Source organism: Chrysemys picta, chromosome 3, assembly GCF_011386835.1.
Source record: "Chrysemys picta bellii isolate R12L10 chromosome 3, ASM1138683v2, whole genome shotgun sequence".
Lineage (NCBI taxonomy): Eukaryota > Metazoa > Chordata > Testudines > Emydidae > Chrysemys > Chrysemys picta.
In genome coordinates, this window is record NC_088793.1 from 144,006,227 (window position 1) to 144,026,385 (window position 20,159).

Genomic DNA, 20,159 nt, shown 5'->3' on the forward strand with positions numbered 1-20,159 from the left:
ATGATTGTGGTTTACCTCATCCCTGGCCCCTGTTGAGGATGACTGCAGGTGTCCCAGAGGAGGCAGCGCAAGCTGACAGGGCCTGGAAGCAGGCCATGCTAGAATAGGATGCATGAGTAAGGTCTTCTGGGCTGTCCTAAGACTGCTGCTCTGTAAGTGAATGAAAAGGAAAGAATGAGGCTATATCTACACAGCATTTTGGAGACTGGGAGTGAGCCTCCCAACTCAGAGCAACAGACTCGATAGACTTCAGAGCCTGAGCTCCAACCAAGCTGCAACTTTGAAGCGCTGTCTAAGCTGCTCTTTTTGCCAAAGTCTGCTCACTCAATGTGTGAGGCTTGCTTCTGTAGTCTCCAAAATTCTCTGTAGACATACCCCAAGTGGCATCTGGTGCTCTTTTATAGGTGTGAAGAGGTGGGACCTAGGTAATAATTCTAGGGAAGTCTGTCTTTGAGTAAAAAAATCTCTGCTAAACAATCTGTTCCACCTTGTATTTAGCTGTGACACTACCACTTCATTTCCCAGACGTGAAGAAGAGCTCGGTGAAAGATCCAAGTTTACACAAAGAGAAGTTGGTCCAATAAAAGATATTACCTCACTAATACCCTGGGACCCACACAGCTACAACAAAGCTATAAACAACAAATTGTAGTAATCTTTCATGGGGCCTCTGCAGTGCGGTGTTACTGGCCCTTACTTGACACAGCCCCTGGTAGCACGTGCCATGTGCACCACAGCTGAGACAACTATTGCTTTAGTGCTTTAGTTCAGTTCTGTTGGCCCTAACACTTGGTGGGTTTCAATGCAGTTCCTCAGCTCATCAAATGCCATTCTCCTTTCGGGAGTCCAGATACCCTGCCTTTTTGATCCACTTCTTTGAACTGCTACAGAATCTTCTGCTTTTGGCAACCCATCACTTTCCTGAGCAGAAGGAAAAGAGCCTCAGCAAATACACCAACATACACTCTACTTATCAGTTTATGTTTAGCCAATTCATCACATTGTCATAAAGGAAAACTAACAGGCATTGAGTGCTGCTTGAATGAAATCTATTCTATTGAAACATTTGTCCTAAACTGTTTGTCCTGGTATTGGAGCTCCCTGCTCTAAGGTGGCTCACGGGCTCTTCCTCTCTGGAAAAGACAACTCGTTCAATTCCTCCTTTTGTCGCAACTTATTTCAAATGAGGAGGATCCACTGGCTTTAAGTGAAATTTGTGCTTGTCTAGGTAGTCAGTCTTTACCTGACCACTGGTACAATTCTTCAGATGTTTTGGTTCTTTTTGTGTGATTTTTCTGCCTTACTGCATAACAAACAGTTCAGTTACATGTACATATATCAGTGTGTATTTTTAGAAATTAATATTATTTTAGCAGTGTTGCTTTGCACTAGCAGACAAAACTTAGCCAAAATTGAAAAAATCATTGATCTTTTACTGTTGGACAGATTAGTGATAAAAGCCCAGCCAAGGTAAGCATTCGGTTTGTCCTGTTCAAAAGTCAGTTTCTCTTGCACTTTTAAAATTGACATTATTGACATCTCAGTGCATATCATTTGGTCTTAAGACCAAATATATTTCATGAATGAATATCTTATTAGCTTTGCTGAAGTGCATCTTTCACATTTCCATCTGATTATGAAAATACTATCTTTTCTTTTTTACTTTTTGTGTAGGCGTCTTTTGGGTGGATTCCAGAATTCAGGACAGGTGTTTAAAAGGCTACATATTTTAAATGTATACAGTTGCTCATTCTGTGGGATGGGTCTTATCTGAAAAGAGTTTTAATCACCTAAAATTGGACACTGGACTAGAGTACCGAGAGGGGTGACCAAGGTAGATGAAGATATGAATAGCCCTACATATCTAACAAATACTTGCCTCAGTCTTTAATGAGAAGCTTAAGGATAATAGTAGGATGACAAATGGGAATGAGGATATGGAGGTAGATATTACCACATCCAAGGTAGAAGCCAGACTCAAACAGCTTAATGGGACTCAATCGGGGGGCCCAGATAATTTTCATCCAAGAATACTAAAGGAACTCGCGCATGAAATTGCAAGCCCATTAGCAAGAATTTGTAATTAATCTGTAAACTCAGATTAATCTGTACCGTTTGACTGGAGAATTGCTAACATAGTTCCTATTTTTAAGAAGGGGGGGGGGGAAGTGATCCGGGTAACTACAGGCCTGTTAGTTTGACATCTGTAGTATGCAAGGTCTTGGAAAAAAATTTGAAGGAGAAAGTAGTTAAGGACACTGAGGTCAATGGTAATTGGGACAAAATACAACATGGTTTTACAAAAGGTAGATCATGCAAAACCAACCTGAACTCCTTCTTTGAGAAGGGAACAGATTTTTTTTTTTTTTTTTTTTTTTTTTTTTTTTTTAGACAAAGGAAACACAGTGGATCTAATTTACCTCCATTTCAGTAAGGCATTTGATATGGGGAATTATTAGCTAAATTGGAAAAGATGGGAATCAATATGAAAATTAAAAGGTGGATAAGGAACTTGTTAAAGGGGAGACTACAACGGGTCATACTGAAAAGTGAACTGTCAGGCTGGAGGGAGGTTACTAGTGGTGTTCCTCTGGGATCGGTTTTGGGACCAATCTTATTTAATCTTTTTATTACTGATGTTGGCACAAAGTGGGAATGTGCTAATAAAGTTTGTGGATGACACACAGCTGGGAGGTATTGCCAATACAGAGAAGGACCGGGATATCATACAGGAAGATCTGGATGACCTTGTAAACTGGAGTAATAGTAAGAGGATGAAATGTAATAGTGAAAAGTGCAAGGTCATGCATTTAGGGATTAATAACAAGAATTTTTGTTATAAGCTGGGTATGCATCAGTTGGCAGTAACAGAGGAGGAGAAGGACCTCGGAGTATTGGTTGATCAGAGGATGACAATGATATGGCTGTGGGGGGGGGGGGGGGGGGAGGAAACTAATGCGGTCTTGGAATGTATCAGGCGAGGTATTTCCAGTAGCGATAAGGAGGTGTTAGTACCGTTATACAAGGCACTAGTGAGACCTCATCTGGAATACTGTGTGCAGTTCTGGTCTCCATGTTTAAGAAGGATGAATTCCAACTGGAACAGGTACAGAGAAGGGCTACTAGGATGATCCGAGGAATGGAAAACCTGTCGTATGAAAGGAGACTCAAAGAGCTTGGCTTGTTCAGCCTAACCAAAAGAAGGCTGAGGGGAGATATGATTGCACTCTACAAATATATCAGAGGGATAAATACCAGGGATGGAGAGGAATTATTTAAGCTCAGTACTAATGTGGACACAAGAACAAATAGATATAAACTGGCCTTCAGGAAATTTAGATTTGAAATTAGACTAAGGTTTCTAACCATCAGAGGAGTGAAGTTCTGGAACAGCCTTCCAAGGGGAGCAGTGGGGGCAAAAGACATATCTGGCTTCAAGACTAAGCTTGATAAGTTTATGATGGTATAGCCTAATTTTGGCAATTAGTTGATCTTTGTCTATTAGCAGTAAATATGCCCAATGGCCTGTGATGGGATGTTAGATGGGGTGGGATCTGAGTTACTACAGAGAATTCTTTCCTGGGTGTCTGGCTGGTGAGTCTTGCCCACATGATCAGGGTTTACCTGATCGCCATATTTGGGGTTGGGAAGGAATTTTCCTCCAGGGCAGATTGGCAAAGGCCCTGGGGGTTTTTCGCCTTCCTCTGCAGCCTGGGGCACGGGTCACTTGCTGGAGGATTCTCTGCACCTTGAAGTCTTTTAAACCACGATTTGAGGACTTCAGTAGCTCAGACATCGGTTAGGGGTTTGATACAGGAGTGGGTGGGTGAGATTCTGTGGCCTGCGTTGTGCAGGAGGTCAGACTAGACTATCATAATGGTCCCTTCTGACCTTAGTCTATGATTTTGTGACTTCTCTAGGTTTGGTGCTGGTCCTGCATCTACTTAAAAGGTGCGTAGTAAATTCTGTACCTCTCCCCATTTGACTTTCCTTTCCAGGGTGTTCTCCTCCTTTACAGCCAGATACCAAAGAGCTGTCTGCAGTAGCTATTCCTTCAACCCACTTAATTTTAGAACTTCTGCAGGATCCCTTCTGTCAGTCCCAAGTGTTTTCAGTGATTCATAGCAAACTGTTGGCTATTCCAGTGTACAGCTGTATTTATTCCATTCATGTGCAACAACATTTTTCCTTAGGGCTGCACTTTGCAAGTTTAAGAATATTTAATGGCCAGTCTCAAACTTAGTTTTGATTTGACAGTTATGAGCCTTCAAAAATCTACTACCTATGGAACAGGACAAGGTTTCCTCAGTGAAGGCTATTTTTATGCAACTTTCTTATTCCATCCCTCAGCTCTTTCAGCTGTGAAACTGAGGGGTCAGATAAGAAAATGTCACAAGACTTCATTTGGAAAAAAAAAACACATTTTTTTTCATGTTCAAATCACAGAACCACTCTTTTTCAGCTCCCTGCATGCTGCTTCTCTTCTCTTGCTCTCCCCCAGAAATCCACCTTCAGTCACCTAAAATTCAACTTGAAGGTGACCATTTCAGAAGTATGACTTCAGCTACAGTGTTTGCTCACATTTTAACAATATACTGGAAACTCTTGTATATTTTTTTTATCTAAAGATAAAATATATTAAGGATGGTGCAAGGTCGATCTTTCAACCTTGACGCTTATTTGTAGTGGACCCTCCCCCTCTCCCCGCCCGTAATTTTTTTTTTTCTTTTGTTAGCTTGATAGAGGTTGAGTGGGGGAAAATGCAATGCAGGCTATGTATTGGTGGTGTATGTTCACAGGGAGGTTGTCCCAGAAGGAAAGAGGCTGGGATGTAAAAAAGATTCAGTGGGAGGAAGGAGTGACTGAAATAGCATGCAGGGAAAAAAGGAAAACCAAAGTACAGGAAAAGAGATTTGGTGACAAGAGGAGGGGAATGGAGGGGCAGGAATAGGGTGACCAGATGTCCCAATTTTATAGGGACAGTCCTGATTTTTGGGTCTTTTTCTTATATAGGCTCCTATTACCCCCCACCCCCGTCCCGATTTTTCACATTTGCTGTCTGGTCACCCTAGGCAGGAAGGATAGTATCAGTGTAAAGTAAAGCTTTTCTTTAATCTTAGTGCACCAGCTTGAGTCAAGTATTTTCATACTGTGTAACATTTCACTGTCCTTTCAGCAGCAGTAATATGTTCTTCCCTCACGTAGTTACTTTCTCATCACTTGTACATTACATGCATGTGTGGCTTTTTAAAACAAAGATGGAGCTTCTGGTTAGCTGCTAACAAACCATATTTTTTCTCTCTAGAAACAAGTATATCTAACTCTTGTAATCCAGACATTTCCTATACTCTAATTAGAACAAATGCTACAATGATGTTCCATAAAGTATTTCATTAAGTGTTTTTATATTGTGAAGAGGTCAGGAAAGATATTTCACCATCATATAAATCTTTCCTGAGGCTGTATTTCTAGGAGCTAGTGTTCATCTCCACATGGAACTGTTCTGGAATAAATGTTCTGCTTTAAATTCACACACTACTTCAATCCAAAGTGTCTTTCAGGTCTAGATAAACCCTGAGAATGAAGTACCAAATTTCAGAAAATCATCAATGATGTATCAAGTCTTAGGTACTTGGTCTGAGTGGTTCTTCTGAGGACAGTCCTCCTTAATTCAAGCATTTGTTGGAAATAAACTGAGGGAATAGCTCAGTGGGTTTCTATATAGTACTTGTGAATGGCTGAGCACTGCCCACTTTCCAGGACCAGCAGTAGTGTGAAAATAACTTCTTTGTGGAGATGGTCGTACCTGCCCATGTTTGGTGGAAGTTATGTAGTTGCCACTCATAACCCAATATATAGTATGCCACACTTTCTCTCCCTAAACTATGGGAGAGATGTTTCAGGCTAATGTGGCTTCTCAGTGCCTGCAGCCTGATATTTAACTGGCTTGTTGACTGTATTGAGACCAGCCTCTATGCTGAGGTTCTCTTAATTAGGACCCAAGATTTGCTTTGGCCTCAGCACTGCATTCTCTCTCAGGCTCAAGAACCCGGTCTTCTTGACCCCATACTATGATTGAATCATTCATCCAGCATCATTTCATAAGGCTTCAATAGCCCAGCCCCAGTACAAGAGGTGCCAGCTGTCTCCTTTCTTACTCCCCACTCCAGAATATTTTGAGGGCCTTAAGATGGCATTGCGGTCACTTTTTCCAAGCACTGGATGAGTGTAGAGATCTCCGCATTGATCAGCTTAAACACCTCACTTGTTCAGATTCTGATAGCAGTTTGATCTCTGTTCTGAGTTGGGGGTCTCGCACCATCGACGGTGCTAGCCACTCTACTGCACGACTCTTCTGCTACCTGCTTCTGCACCGTAACTGTCTCTCAGGTTCCACTCCACAGCCACCTTGGAGTGCCTTCAGTTTCTTTGGAGAAGAGTTTGCAGGATCCTTGGAATAGCCTTTGGGGCATTGCACTCCTTTCCTGACTTGGTATCCTTCTGAAGTCTCGAGCCATGCCAGGGCTCATTCCAGCTGCTTGTGACTCTATATACAGAGCTCCATGAAGACTCTTGGAAGCCACAAGATCATCTTGAGCACTGAGCCAGGCAGCATGCCCTCCCTTGGCACTGATCCCTTATCTAGCACTGACACACCACTGGAATCCTAGGGGAAAATCAGACCTCCCATTGGAGGGTAGTGGCTTCCTTAGTGACAAGGCGATGTAGAATATTTAGGCCACTGCCCACCCTCTGGAATTCACTTCCTCGGAGTTGAAGAAGACCACTCTCTTCTATCAGTGTTCTACCTTCAGGAACAGTCTCCCTTACAACATCAAGGGATGCAGTTTCATGGGCGTCTTCTAAACCTTTTGCTGGCAAACATCCTCAGCAGAACAGAAGTAGGATCCCTCAGAGTATCTGACTCCAAGCAGCAATTTTGAGGGTATGGTTGAGAGCCATATACCAATTTGCACCATATCTCCAGTCATCCTCTCTTCATTCCCTCCTTTCTGACCCAGTCTCTCCTCCTATAGAACATACAGATGCGTGTTTACTTCTGATTTCTGGGCACCATCTGCAATGGATACTAATCCACCCATTTTTGCATCAGGCTACATGGCCATCTCCCCCCTCCTTCTTTTTTTTTTTTTTTTTGTAAGGACCAGTCTCACTAGAGAGGCCTGTAGGTCATGAAGAGAGTCATAGAGGAGGCTCTACAGGAACATTGGGGTAAAGGATTTTATTCTTGCTACTTCCTGATCTACTGGAAGAGCAATTGTCTGAAATTTGTCCTCGACCTCAGAAACATCAACAGGCACATATGAGCATTCAGGTTCAGGATGCACACCCTAGGAGACATTCTCCCTCTCTTATTCCAAGGAGACTGGTATGTGGTTCTCAACTTAAAGGACACGCTTCCTTTCATGACACAATCACAGTCTTATCAAGTGCCTGAGGTTTGCATGAGGACAAAACATTACCAGTTCAGAGTCCTTCCATTGTGGCCTATTCACAGCCAAAGTAATAGGGATCTTTGCATCCAAACAAAACACCAAGTGCAGAGGGGGCCAAAGCTTCCTTCTGAATATATTTCTACTACAAGGAGCAAACACTTGTCTCCCAGATACCCAAGGTCATAAAGATCAGATTGGACAGAGTTGTATTAATAGCTTTAAAGTTGTCTCACCAGTACTGGTACCCTGTGTATTCTGCAGCTGGCCAGAAAACCATATTACCTGCTCCCTCTCTCTGGGCATCTTGTCTCAACAGCAAGGGAGGATTCTGTCTCCAGCCTAGAGACATTCCACCTTGCAACATGGGACCTTTTGACTAATGTGGACTCCCCGACCCTCAGAGTCCAAGCCATCCTACTGCAATCCAGGAAAGGTTCCAGATCGAGCTGCTATAAACAGAAAAGGCTGTAGTTCACTATCTGAATCACTAGTAAAGGACTAACTCAATATTAGGCTGGAATCATTGCAGTCCTGGAGTACCATTTACACCTTAAATTTTGAGGTTTAGGTATGGCTTCCTTAAAAGTCCACCTTTTTAAGAACAAACCTAATGAGCTGCTATTCTTACGAGTATGCCTTCTCACCCTATAGTCACCAGGTTCCTCAACAACATAAATGTCTTCCTCTTCTCCCCCCCCACTATAATTGAAGCTAAATCTTGTCCTAATAAAGCTAATAAACCCTCCTTATGAGCCATCTCATTTAACCCTTTCTAGAGCATTTATTGATCAAAACAGACTTCCTCAAAGTGATTACATCTACTAAGAGGGCAAGTGAGTTTAATATGTTGATGACCATGCCACCTTTTGTACTGTGGTCTACAAAGGCAGTGACCAGTGATGTCCCATCCTAGCTTCATGCCTAAAGTGGCCTCAGCTTTCACCTGTCCAGTGCATTTCCCTCTGTTCTTCCTGAGACTTTTCATGTTCTGGGGAAACCTGTCTCCATACCATAGATGTGAAAAGATGACTCCATTCATATCTGGAAAAGACCAAGTCCTTTAGAAATTGAAGCAGGCAGTTTGTATCGTAGGGGTAGATACTTGTGGAAACACATTACCAGACACTTTTTCCTACTGGATACGATGTTGCATCTTCGCTAGGAAACCAGCACCTCCTAGTTTAAATAGCCACAGCAACACCATCAGTGGTATACATTAGACATGTTCCTCTGGTGGAGATATGCGAAGAAATAATCTAGAATTCAGTTCACACTTTCACCAGACTCCACTCCAGTTAGTCCAGAAGTATCTCTTGCTCAAGTGTTTTATTCTCCATGATGTTTGAAACTCCCTTGAACTTTCTTGTCCTGCCGCCTAGTCTCATTATGGTTTTTAAAGCAACTACAGTTTGCTGTGATCTTTAAAACTTATCTTCAACTTTATAGGAAACTGCTTTGCAGCACCAGTGCAAAAGATTTTAGTTAATATATTTTGTTTTGCTCTTTAGGTGAATTGGTAAAATTTTCATGAATCCTTTCTTCACGTCATGAGTAGGATTTGATTGTTAATAACTTCAGACTGTTTCGTAGCAACAGGGGATTTGCCAGGCTGGATCAAACACTGTCCCCTCTAGTCCAGCATCCTACATGTGGCAATGACTAATGTGATTTTATTTTTTATTTTTTTTTAAATCTCCCACTCCCTGTGCAACAATTGTGCATAGTGCACTAAGCCTGTTGTGTAGTTCTCTTGGGGGGGGGGACTTCTGGGGCATTTGTGCTTTATGGTACATGTTGATCATTATAAAAAGAACGAGAAGTACTTGTGGCACCTTAGAGACTAACAAATTTGAGCATAAGCTTCCGTGGGCTAAAACCCACTTCGTCGGATGCACAAAAGCTTATGCTCAAATAAATTTGTTAGTCTAAGGTGCCACAAGTACGCCTTAGTCTGTATCAACAAAAAGAACAACACAGCTACCACTCTGAAACCTGTTGATCATTATAGTATTCAGGAAAGACATGTAATTATCCTTGGCCACGTATTTAGTTGATGATGATATCTTACACCATAGCAATGTGAAATTCAGTAACTGTGGATGGAACTTAATCTTCTTGTTTCAAAAGTACAGTCTGATCAGTAAAAGAGAAGCTGCTTAGCAGTTGGCAGCGAAGAGTCTGAGACAGTTGTGCAGTTTTTCCTAGTATAGTGATAGGTGCTTGCATATACTAGAAAGGCCACTGTTGTAGAAGACATTACAGTCTATGATATTATCAGACCTCTCTTAAATTCACTATAGTATTTGACTCAGACCTCTTGCAGAAGTTAATTCCACAGATTGACTACATATAGCATGCAATAGGTCCTATAACTTGTGTTAATTTCCAATGTCCCCTTGTTATCTGACTCAGCAAAACAATTTTGACTCTCTCCTGTATAATCCTGATTATTCAGATTCTCTCCAGCAAATCATTCTAATTTAAAGTAGTTTGCTAAAGGTATTGCAGTTTGCACAAGTGAGAGTGCTGCTTTAAAGTACGTGTTTTTTCCCATGCACTTGATCAGATTCATAGATTCTAGGACTGGAAGGGACCTCGAGAGGTCATCAACTCCAGTCCCCTGCCCGCATGGCAGGACCAAATACTGTTTAGACCATCCCTGATAGACATTTATCTAACCTACTCTTAAACATCTCCAGAGATGGAGATTCCACAACCTCCCTAGGCAATTTATTCCAGTGTTTAACCACCCTGAGAGTTAGGAACTTTCCCTAAAGTCCAACCTAGACCTCCCTTGCTGCAGTTTAAGCCCATTGCTTCTTGTTCTATCCTTAGAGGCTAAGGTGAACAAGTTTTCTCCCTCCTCCTTATGACACCCTTTTAGATACCTGAAAACTGCTATCATGTCCCCTCTGTCTTCTCTTTTCCAAACTAAACAAACCCAATTCTTTCAGCCTTCCTTCATAGGTCATATTCTCAAGACCTTTAATCATTCTTGTTGCTCTTCTCTGGACCCTTTCCAATTTCTCCATCTTTCTTGAAATGCGGTGCCCAGAACTGGACACAATACTCCAGCTGAGGCCTAACCAGAGCAGAGTAGAGCGGAAGAATGACTTCTCGTGTCTTTCTCACACACACCTGTTAATACATCCCAGAATCAGCATCACATATTTAGCTTGTGGTCCACTATAACCCCTAGATCCCTTTCTGCCGTACTCCTTCCTAGACAGTCTCTTCCCATTCTGTATGGGTGAAACTGATTTTTTTTCTTCCTAAGTGGAGCACTTTGCATTTGTCTTTGTTAAACTTCATCCTGTTTACCTCAGCCCATTTCTCCAGTTTGTCCAGATCATTTTGAATTATGACCCTGTCCTCCAAAGCAGTTGCAATCCCTCCCAGTTTGGGATCATCCGCAAACTTAATAAGCGTACTTTCTATGCCAATATCTAAGTCGTTAATGAAGATATTGAACAGAGCCAGTTCCAAAACAGACCCCTGCGGAACCCCACCTGTTAGGCCTTTCCAGCAGGATTGGGAACCATTAATAACAACTCCCTGAGTACGGTTATCCAGCCAGTTATGCACCCACCTTATAGTAGCCCCATCTAAATTGTATTTGCCTAGTTTATCGATAAGAATATCCTGCGAGACGATATCAAATGCCTTACTAAAGTCTAGGTATACCACATCCACAGCTTCTCCCTTATCCACAAGACTCGTTATCCTATCAAAGAAAGCGATCAGATTGGTTTGACATGATTTGTTCTTTACAAATCCATGCTGGCTGCTCCCTATCACCTTACCACCTTCCAAGTGTTTGCACATGGTTTCCTTAATTACTTGCTCCATTATCTTCCCTGGCATTGAAGTTAAACTAACTGGTCTGTAGTTTCCTGGGTTGTTTTTATTTCCCTTTTTATAGATGGGCATTATATTTGCCCTTTTCCAGTCTTCTGGAATCTCTCCCGTCTCCCATGATTTTCCAAAGATAATAGCTAGAGGCTCAGATACCTCCTCTATTAGCTCCTTGAGTATTCTAGGATGCATTTCATCAGGCCCTGGTGACTTGCAGGCATCTATCTTTTCTAAGTGATTTTTAACTTGTTCGTTTTTTTTATTTTATCTGCTAAACCTACCCCCTTCCCATTAGCATTCACTGTTAGGCATTCCTTCAGACTTCTCGGTGAAGACCGAAACAAAGATGTCATTAAGCATCTCTGCCATTTCCAAGTTTCCTGTTACTGTTTCTCCCTCTTCACTAAGCAGTGGGCCTACCCTGTCTTTGGTCTTCCTCTTGCTTCTAATGTATTGATAAAAAGTCTTCTTGTTTCCCTTTATTCCTGTAGCTAGTTTGAGCTCATTTTGTGCCTTTGCTTTTCTAATCTTGCCGCTGCATTCCTGTGGTGTTTGCCTATATTCATCCTTTGTAATCTGTCCTAGTTTCCATTTTTTATGAGACTCCTTTTTATTTTTTAGATCATGCAAGATCTCGTGGTTAAGCCAAGGTGGTCTTTTACCACATTTTCTGTCTTTCCTTCCCAGCGGAATAGCTCGCTTTTGGGCCCTTAATAGTGTCCCTTTGAAAAACTGCCAACTCTCCTCAGTTGTTTTTCCCCTCAGTCTTGAATCCCATGGGACCTTACCTATCCGCTCTCTGAGCTTACCAAAATCTACCTTCCTGAAATCCATTGTCTCTATTTTGCTGTTCTCCCTTCTACCTTTCCTTAGAATTGCAAACTCTGATTTCATGATCACTTTCACCCAAGCTGCCTTCTACTTTCAAATTCTCAACGAGTTCCTCCCTATTTGTTAAAATCAAGTCTAGAACAGCTTCCCCCCTAGTAGCTTTTTCAACCTTCTGAAATAAAAAGTTGTCTCCAATGCAGTCCAAGAATTTGTTGGATAGTCTGTGCCCCGCTATGTTATTTTCCCAACATATATCCGGATAGTTGAAGTCCCCCATCACCAACCAAATCTTGGGCTTTGGATGATTGTTAGTTGTTTAAAAAAAGCCTCATCCACCTATTCTACCTGGTTAGGTGGCCTGTAGTAGACTCCTAGCATGACATCATCCTTGTTTTTTACCTCTTTTAGCCTAACCCAGAGACTCTCAACACTTTCATCTCCTATGTCCATCTCTTATTGCATGCAAATTATTTCCTCAGTATTAATGCTAATAGCAGAATAGGGAAATGTAACAAACAATACAGTATTCAGTATTCATATTGTCTGGATTAATCTTTTTCTGAATAAATGAAATTGCTGCATGTGGCCCTCATATTTTATATAGCCAAAAGAAGTGGCATATCAAACGTAGGGTGTCCAGTTTAGAATAGCATTATTTTTTTAATAGCAAAAAACAGAGCTTGTTGAGTGCACCTAATGTTGGCACTTTTGTGGGCAACTTTAATGCCATTAAGTGGACTTAAGTGAAAGTACAATAAACATAGTGACTTCATTTTGTTTTTTCAGATGAAAATTGGGATGATGATCAGCTGCTTGGATTTGAACCTTGCAATGAAAACCTTGTAACAGGTTGCAACATAATCAATGGGAAATGCGAATGTGACACCATTCGCACCTGTAGTAATCCATTTGAGTTTCCAAGCCAGGATGCTTGCCTGTCGGCTTTAAAAAGGATTGAAGGTAAGCGCTTGATTTTAGTAATTTTCAACTTGTAATTCCTTATTGTGCATCTTTCACTAGGGCCTATCACTAGGTGATAATCCTTGATCCTTAAAACAACTTAAGTGGTTTCAGGGACTAACTGCCTTTAACTTCCAAAAAGAACAGGTGTTAAAGATATTAGCACTGTGGAGTTTAAGGAAGATGTGGTTTATCCAGCTTGACTCTCAAGACCCTTGATTTGAAAATCGATGAGACTGATATTATCTTTCTTTGTGCTAAGTGTCTTTTTAAAAAGTGCATTTCACTGTTGACAAGGACAAAACTAACACAACTTGTTTAGGTGTCCTATTTTGACCTTTGTGCAGCTTCACAAATTCTTATAGTTGTGGAAAAGCAAGTTGTTCAAAATTACATTGTTATATTTAAAGTGATAGACACATGAACAAATGTAGGGACTTTAAATGTCATAAATAAAGAGCAAAAGATCTTAAGGTGTTCTTGGTTGCCTTGATTCACAATGTTTTGCATGATGGAATTGCTATTCCTTTTTCAGAAGTATATAATGTAGAATTACTTTAATACTAGTACTTCTCAATTACTTGTCTTCCATTTGTTCTAGCTCACTTTAGATCAACACTTTTGTGTATACTTATCCTCAAAGTCACATTTGGTGTCCATAGCACTTAGGACATTGCTATATTACATGCTACTTAACAAAGCAGTCCTAAATTCAGCCAGAGAGTCAGTTCAGGGATATTGTGTTGCAATCAAACCTGCATGAAGTACTTTTAAAAAGTTCTCTGAGCTGGGATGGAAAATGTGGTGGTTCTTGACAGCTGTCTGTGCAATTTTACTTTGTCATAACATTTATTTTCCAACATATCCTAAGAATTTGAGGAGATTATTTGAAATATGTGAATAAGTGAATTGGCCTCAACTAAAAGTCCACATGGTGACTTAATGCAGTGTTAAAGTTAAATGTTCTAAAAGAATACTAGTCATGTTGATCTGAGTTATGAGGGTAGTTTAAATAAGTAAACTAACAAGTTGTCAGGAAAATAAAATGTTTTATGAGACTTGCCTAAGTGTGTGAATCTTAATTAAGCAATGGAAAATGACAGTAATTTGAAAACCTGCTAAAGTTCTCAAACAATAAACTGGAAAAATATGGAATAAAGCAGCGAGAGTGAATATTCTTCTGTGGTGGTCTGATCTGTTAGAAGTTCACCCACAGTAGGGGTTGTACTGTTAGTTTATTGGATATCATACGCCTAATTGGAAAAGTTTTTAAAATTGGTACAAAATCTGTGTTTAGATCTGGTCTAGAATTGTAGTAATACCAAGGGATGTGTCTGAAGTACAAAAGGCAGCAAAGAAACTATCACTTGAAGTTTGCGTCTTGTTTTAAAATTTTGTCTGCAGTCTTTTTCACAGTTCATTACTTGGAGTGGTAGAGATGTTGTCTAATGCTGTGAGAAAGAAGCACTGAATTCTGATCCTGACTCTGACAAAGACAGCATCTGTGGTCTTAGAGAAACAGACTGAGAAGCTGTAACTTGCCTGTCTCAGAAAATGAGTTTATAATATTGATCTGGCTACTGAACAAGAGTGTTCTGAGGATTAATGTTTGTAAAGTACTTGGATAAAAGTCAAGTACCATTACAGATATCTAATTTATAATACTGTAGGTTAGTAATGTTGGACTATTTGTATCTCTGGGAGTTAATATACGTGCTGTGTGTATATCTTAACAAGCTTCAAATGATGTCTGCTGTCCTGAGTAATTTATTTCTAAGTGATTTAGCCCATACTCTTCTGTCTACTTTGTACTGCTTGTGAAGCCCTTCAGTTACAAAACTATAGAAAAATTATTTGAAGCCACATTAAGTGCTTTAACGGTGAACAGAATAAGTTTTTTTTTGTCTTTCACTGGTTTTTGCTCTATTTGTTTTTAAACAGTGAATACTTTGAGAAAATAAAAATGTTCAGGACTGACTAACTCTCGCGTGCTCTCTCTCTCTCCTGGAACACTGAAAGCCTAGTTAACATGTAAGCCATTATCACTTCATGACAAAGCTCTAATACAATTTTCTTCTGTAAGAGGTTCCAGCTAGACTCCTAACAGGTGTTCATTGCTGATAGCAAACTACTCAAAGCATCATACAGAACATGACTTACAGCGTCTGTCTTTCCACAGATTAAACCTATTTTTCTGAATTAGTAGCAAAAGGGGAGGGAGAGAAAAGCATAGCCACAACAGATTTTCTTGAATATGACAGAGGATAATTAAATTACATCATAAAGCATCAACCCTGTGGATATATTTTTAGCAGAACTGTTCCCCCATTTATAAGCAGAGAAACATTAAAAAAAATAACAAAATTAAAAAAGAGACACACAAAAAAAAAACCCCATGTGCATTACTGCCCATTATAATAGTAAACAAAGGCCATGTTATGTATGCTGCCAAATACACATATGATTGAAATAAAAATGTGCTTTACCTTTTAAGTACTTATCATAAATACACAGGGAGAAGCTATACTGGTATGACTGCGTCCACGCTAGGGAGTTGTACTTGTTAAATTGTATTGGTTTCTAAAGCAGTACAAAAGCTCTTGAGACAAGCCCTTGGTGATTCACTGTTATCTGAGAATTGGGGAAGGACAAAACAGTTTGGCTAAACTAAGAATCTGCCCAAATTGCTTAAATTGCTCCCGCCTAGGCTAAAACATGGCTTCAAACATGCTAGCTTGTATCTTTACTAGAATTTTCAATTGCATTAACCTAAAGGAATTGAGCTGAAATAAAAATGGAAAAACACACCCTTTTTGCCAGGACATGACCTGAGTGTTTTAAAATTTTGGTTTTACTCTGAAAATTGATTGTGAACAGGACTCTTACTTGACAGATGTATTCAGTGTCAAGTCTGCCTACTACAGTTGTGAAAAGTACTTAAACAGCATAATCAAGGCTCCCTATTAATGTTTCTGATAAACTTAATGGATTGAGCTTTCTAATGCCATGTCGACACTATAAGATTGTCAACTTAACTTATGCTGTCATACAGCCACCACAGTTGTTAAATTGCTTGTGTGCACGTGAACATTTGGCACCTGGTGTTGGTGGTGCACCTCCTCACCATAAGCATTTGTATTGATTGTATTGTGTGTGTGTGGCGGGGGGGGGTGGTGGTATTGTGGGATGGCTTGTGAAAGCCAGTAACAGTTGACATAAGCAGTGTAGACACTGCATTGACCTAAGTACATCAACTGTGATTCTACTCCGGTCTGGGAGGTGGTGTTACTAAATCGGTGTAGAGGCGCTTATGTAGGCAGGAGGCAAATTTAAGGGAAGAGACTTCTACAGCTAGGTTCGACGCAAGGCAGCTTATGTCAACCTAACGATGTCATATAGAGCAAATGTAAGTCTGTCACACTTAAAGGCATTTTTCCCACTCCCTGTATCAGTTGTGTAGCAATTCTCTGCACACTGTCCAGTTTTTTTTTAAGTGTGCCTTTTCAAATGTGGATGCCAGAACTGGACACATTATTCTAATGTCAGTGGTGATTATACAAAGGTTAAACCACCTTCGTACTTTCCCATGTATATTCCCAAGGATGACATTAGCCTGGTTTGCCACAGCATTGCACTGGGAGTTCATGTTCAGTTACATGTTCACTATGACCCTGAAATCCTTTTCAGAGTCATTACTGTACAGGATACTGTCCCACATTCTGTAGATATGGCCTACATTCTTTGTTTTTTGAGATGACTTTGCATTTGGCGATATTAAAACTTTTTTTTTTATTTTAATGGGTCCAGCTTATCATGCTATCCAGATCACTCTGTATGACTGTCCTGTTCTCATTTACTACTCTACTGATCTTTGTATCATCCACAGATTTTCTCAGCAATTATTTTTATATGAACTTCCAGGTCTTTGATAAAAATATTGACTCAGGCCTAGTACCTATCCCTGTAGTACCCCCACTAAAACATCCCCATTTCATGATTCCTCATTGACAACTACTTTTTGAGATCTGTCCATTTTTTTTTTTAATCCATTGGCCTATTGATCTGTGGTATATTGATATTGTATAGTGCTGACTTTTTTTTTTAAAAATCCTGATGTGGGGTACTAGGTCAAATACATTAAAGTCTAAGTATATTACACCTGTGCAGTTACCTTTATCAATCACACTTGTAATATCAAAAACTGAGATCATATTTGTTCGACAAGACCTAGTTTCCATAAACCCATGTTGACTGGCATTCATTGCATTTCCATTATACATCAGAGGCATCCATACCCCAGAAACCACAGAGAGCGCCAAAAGAAAAAGAAAGACACCCTCCCTAGTAAGAACCCCACACGCTCACTTTTATTTTTATATAATATAAAAATAATATCTTCATCTTTTCAGGTATCAGGGTGGGGAACATTACATACCAGACTCATGGGGAGGCAGGGGATTGAAAACTAGCATTACCCTCACTGTTTCACATGGTAGAAGTATGGGCAACAGCCGTGCAGGGGGCTTCTAGTGGAGAGGGAAAGTGCACACTGCCATTATTGTTGCTCTTTCATATAAGGATGCTGCAGTGCCTCTTTTGCTGACAGCCATTTATCAGTGTTAAATATTAGGAGCCTCCTCAGGAGATAGCCGTGGGTGGGAATAGGTGGAGGAGGGTACAATCTTAAATTTCACTTATCACTTGAAAGTCAAGAAACAAAACTGTAACTCCCAGTGCCCATTTTCACTCCCAAGGAGTGGGGCAGGAACACTCTGAAGCACAAATAACTGTTTTCTTGAGTTTCAAACTTCAGCTGGTTAATGACATGGGAACACCTTTCTGTGTAACTAACAATTAGGAAACGAAGTAAATAAGTACAAAGTAATTTAAGATTATAAAAATAAATTGCTTGCAACATACAAGCAGCTATTCAATATTTTGTGTTATCCTCACTGTTCAATGTGTAACCCCAGGCCTTGTTTACTGCACACCATTCAAACCCTGTTCTGAAGACAGAATTGTTAATTTTTTCTCCTGGACTTTCCTATGGCACTTACCGCTGCAGTATCTTAGTGTTTCACAGATATTTAATGAATTTATTTTCACAAATACCCCTATGAGATAAGAGTGTAGGTACGACATGTATGCATATGGTCATGTAGACATCGAGTAGAAACGAATTGGTTATATTTTTAATAAGTTTGATTTAATAAGTAGCTTTGAAACAGCTTGACTGTGTGAGCCTGGATACTGGATGTAAGATTATTTCGCTGTATCCCAGATGTGACAGTTTGGCAAATTTATTTGAGGTCTTGTCTGTCTTGAAGTTTAAATATGGGCAAGGAATTACTTTAAGTCAAGACAGTGGGTCTTAAGTTATGACCCACAGGAAGACAACAAACCCCAATAACCAAGAGGTCATTGATGATGGTTTCTGCTGTTGATTTCAACCCCTTGTATTTAAGTAATCTTGGTAACCATCAGCGTTGCTTATTTGGGACAAACATAGACTCATGGATGTGACTAAAAAACAGTGCCCTAAAAGGAGAATCCCATATGTGGATCAAGAGTCAGAATGGCATTGCCTAATCAGGATTGGACCATGCATTTGGGGTGAGAAACCTGTGATTTCCCTTGATTTTGATCAAAAGATCATCGGAGAGGTTGCGTGGGACGAATCCACTCTGAGTTTCACCCATAAAAGACCAGGTAAATGAGGAAGAAATGTGTTCCTCTCGATCACTACAGATGACAACTCAACATCTCTTACTTCAGAAGGGCTTGTATACACTTACAGTGCTGCAGTGGCACAGCTGTCACACTTGAGTGAAGGCACTATCTATGCCAATGGGAGAGCCGCTCCCATTGATATATTTCAGAGTAGCAGCCGTGTTAGTCTGTATCCGCAAAAAGAACAGGAGTACTTGTGGCCCTTAGAGACTAACAAATTTATTAGAGCATAAGTTTTCATGGACTACAGCCCACTTCTTCGGATGCATATAGAGTGGAATATATATTGAGGAGATAGATACACACACATACAGAGAGCATGAACAGGTGGGAGTTGGCCTCTCAGAGTTGGTAACAGAACTCCCACCTGTTCATGCTCTGTATGTGTGTGTATATATATCTCCTCAATATATATTCCACTCTACATGCATCCGAAGAAGTGGGCTGTAGTCCATGAAAGCTTATGCTCTAATAAATTTGTTAGTCTCTAAGGTGCCACAAGTACTCCTGTTCTTTTTCCCATTGATATAGGTATTCTACTTCCCTGAGAGGCGGTAACTATGTTGACAGGAGAAGCCCTTCCATTTGCATAGCACTGTCTATACCAGGAGTTAGATCGGTAGAATTGCATCACTTGGGGGTGTTGATTTTCCATCCCCCCTGAGCAATGTAGTTATACTGACATGAGTTGGTAGTATAGATCAAGCCAAAGACATCATAGATAAGTCAGCTGTCCTGAGAGTGATTCCCTCACTAGTGTAATGGTACTTGCGACAGAAAATGTTGCCTGGTTCCCCAGAATGCAGTTCCTGACTGACTCTGAAGCTCCACAAGGCAAGCAAGCTAAAGAGCAGATACCCAAAGAGAAACTTGTTTAGAAAAAGTGTCTACATTGCAATTAGACACCACAGCTGGCTTGTGCCTGCTGACTTGGACTGTGAGGCTGTTTCGTTGCAGTGTAGGCTTCCAGGCTCAGGCTGGAGCCTGGGCTCTAGGACCCTCCAAGGGGGGGGGGAGGGACCCAGAACTCAGGCTTCAGCCTGAGCCCAGAGGTCTGTGCTGCCATGAAACAGCCCTGTTGCCTGAGCCTTGTGAGCCCTAGTCAGCTGGCACAGGCCAACTGCAGGTTTTTATTTGCAGTGTAGACATACTCTGTCTATTTAACAGGACTGTGCAGGGATGCCTGCCACAAGAGACCTATCCTAACGTGTGTATGTATGGCTGGCCATTAACAGTAATAGCCCGGGTGTTTAAGTATATAGTGTAAGTTTTTACTTATGGGTAAGTATTAACTAACCTAGGTTTAAAGCAAATCTTAAAATTGAC

At 40.6% G+C, this 20,159-nt stretch overlaps 1 protein-coding gene across 7 annotated transcripts in view; it reads left to right on the forward strand.

Moving 5' to 3' along the window:
* CRIM1 (cysteine rich transmembrane BMP regulator 1) overlaps positions 1 to 20,159 on the forward strand; it is a 317,691-nt gene that overhangs the window by 13,453 nt on the left and 284,079 nt on the right. For 6 of the 7 annotated variants that reach the window (XM_005296243.4, XM_005296244.5, XM_005296246.4 and 3 more), the window contains exon 2: positions 12,930 to 13,103. The exons of the other annotated variant lie outside the window; for it this stretch is intronic. In XM_005296243.4, coding sequence (XP_005296300.2) covers positions 12,930 to 13,103 — 174 coding nt within the window. The remainder of the gene's footprint in view (positions 1 to 12,929; positions 13,104 to 20,159) is intronic. 7 annotated transcript variants of the gene reach the window in all.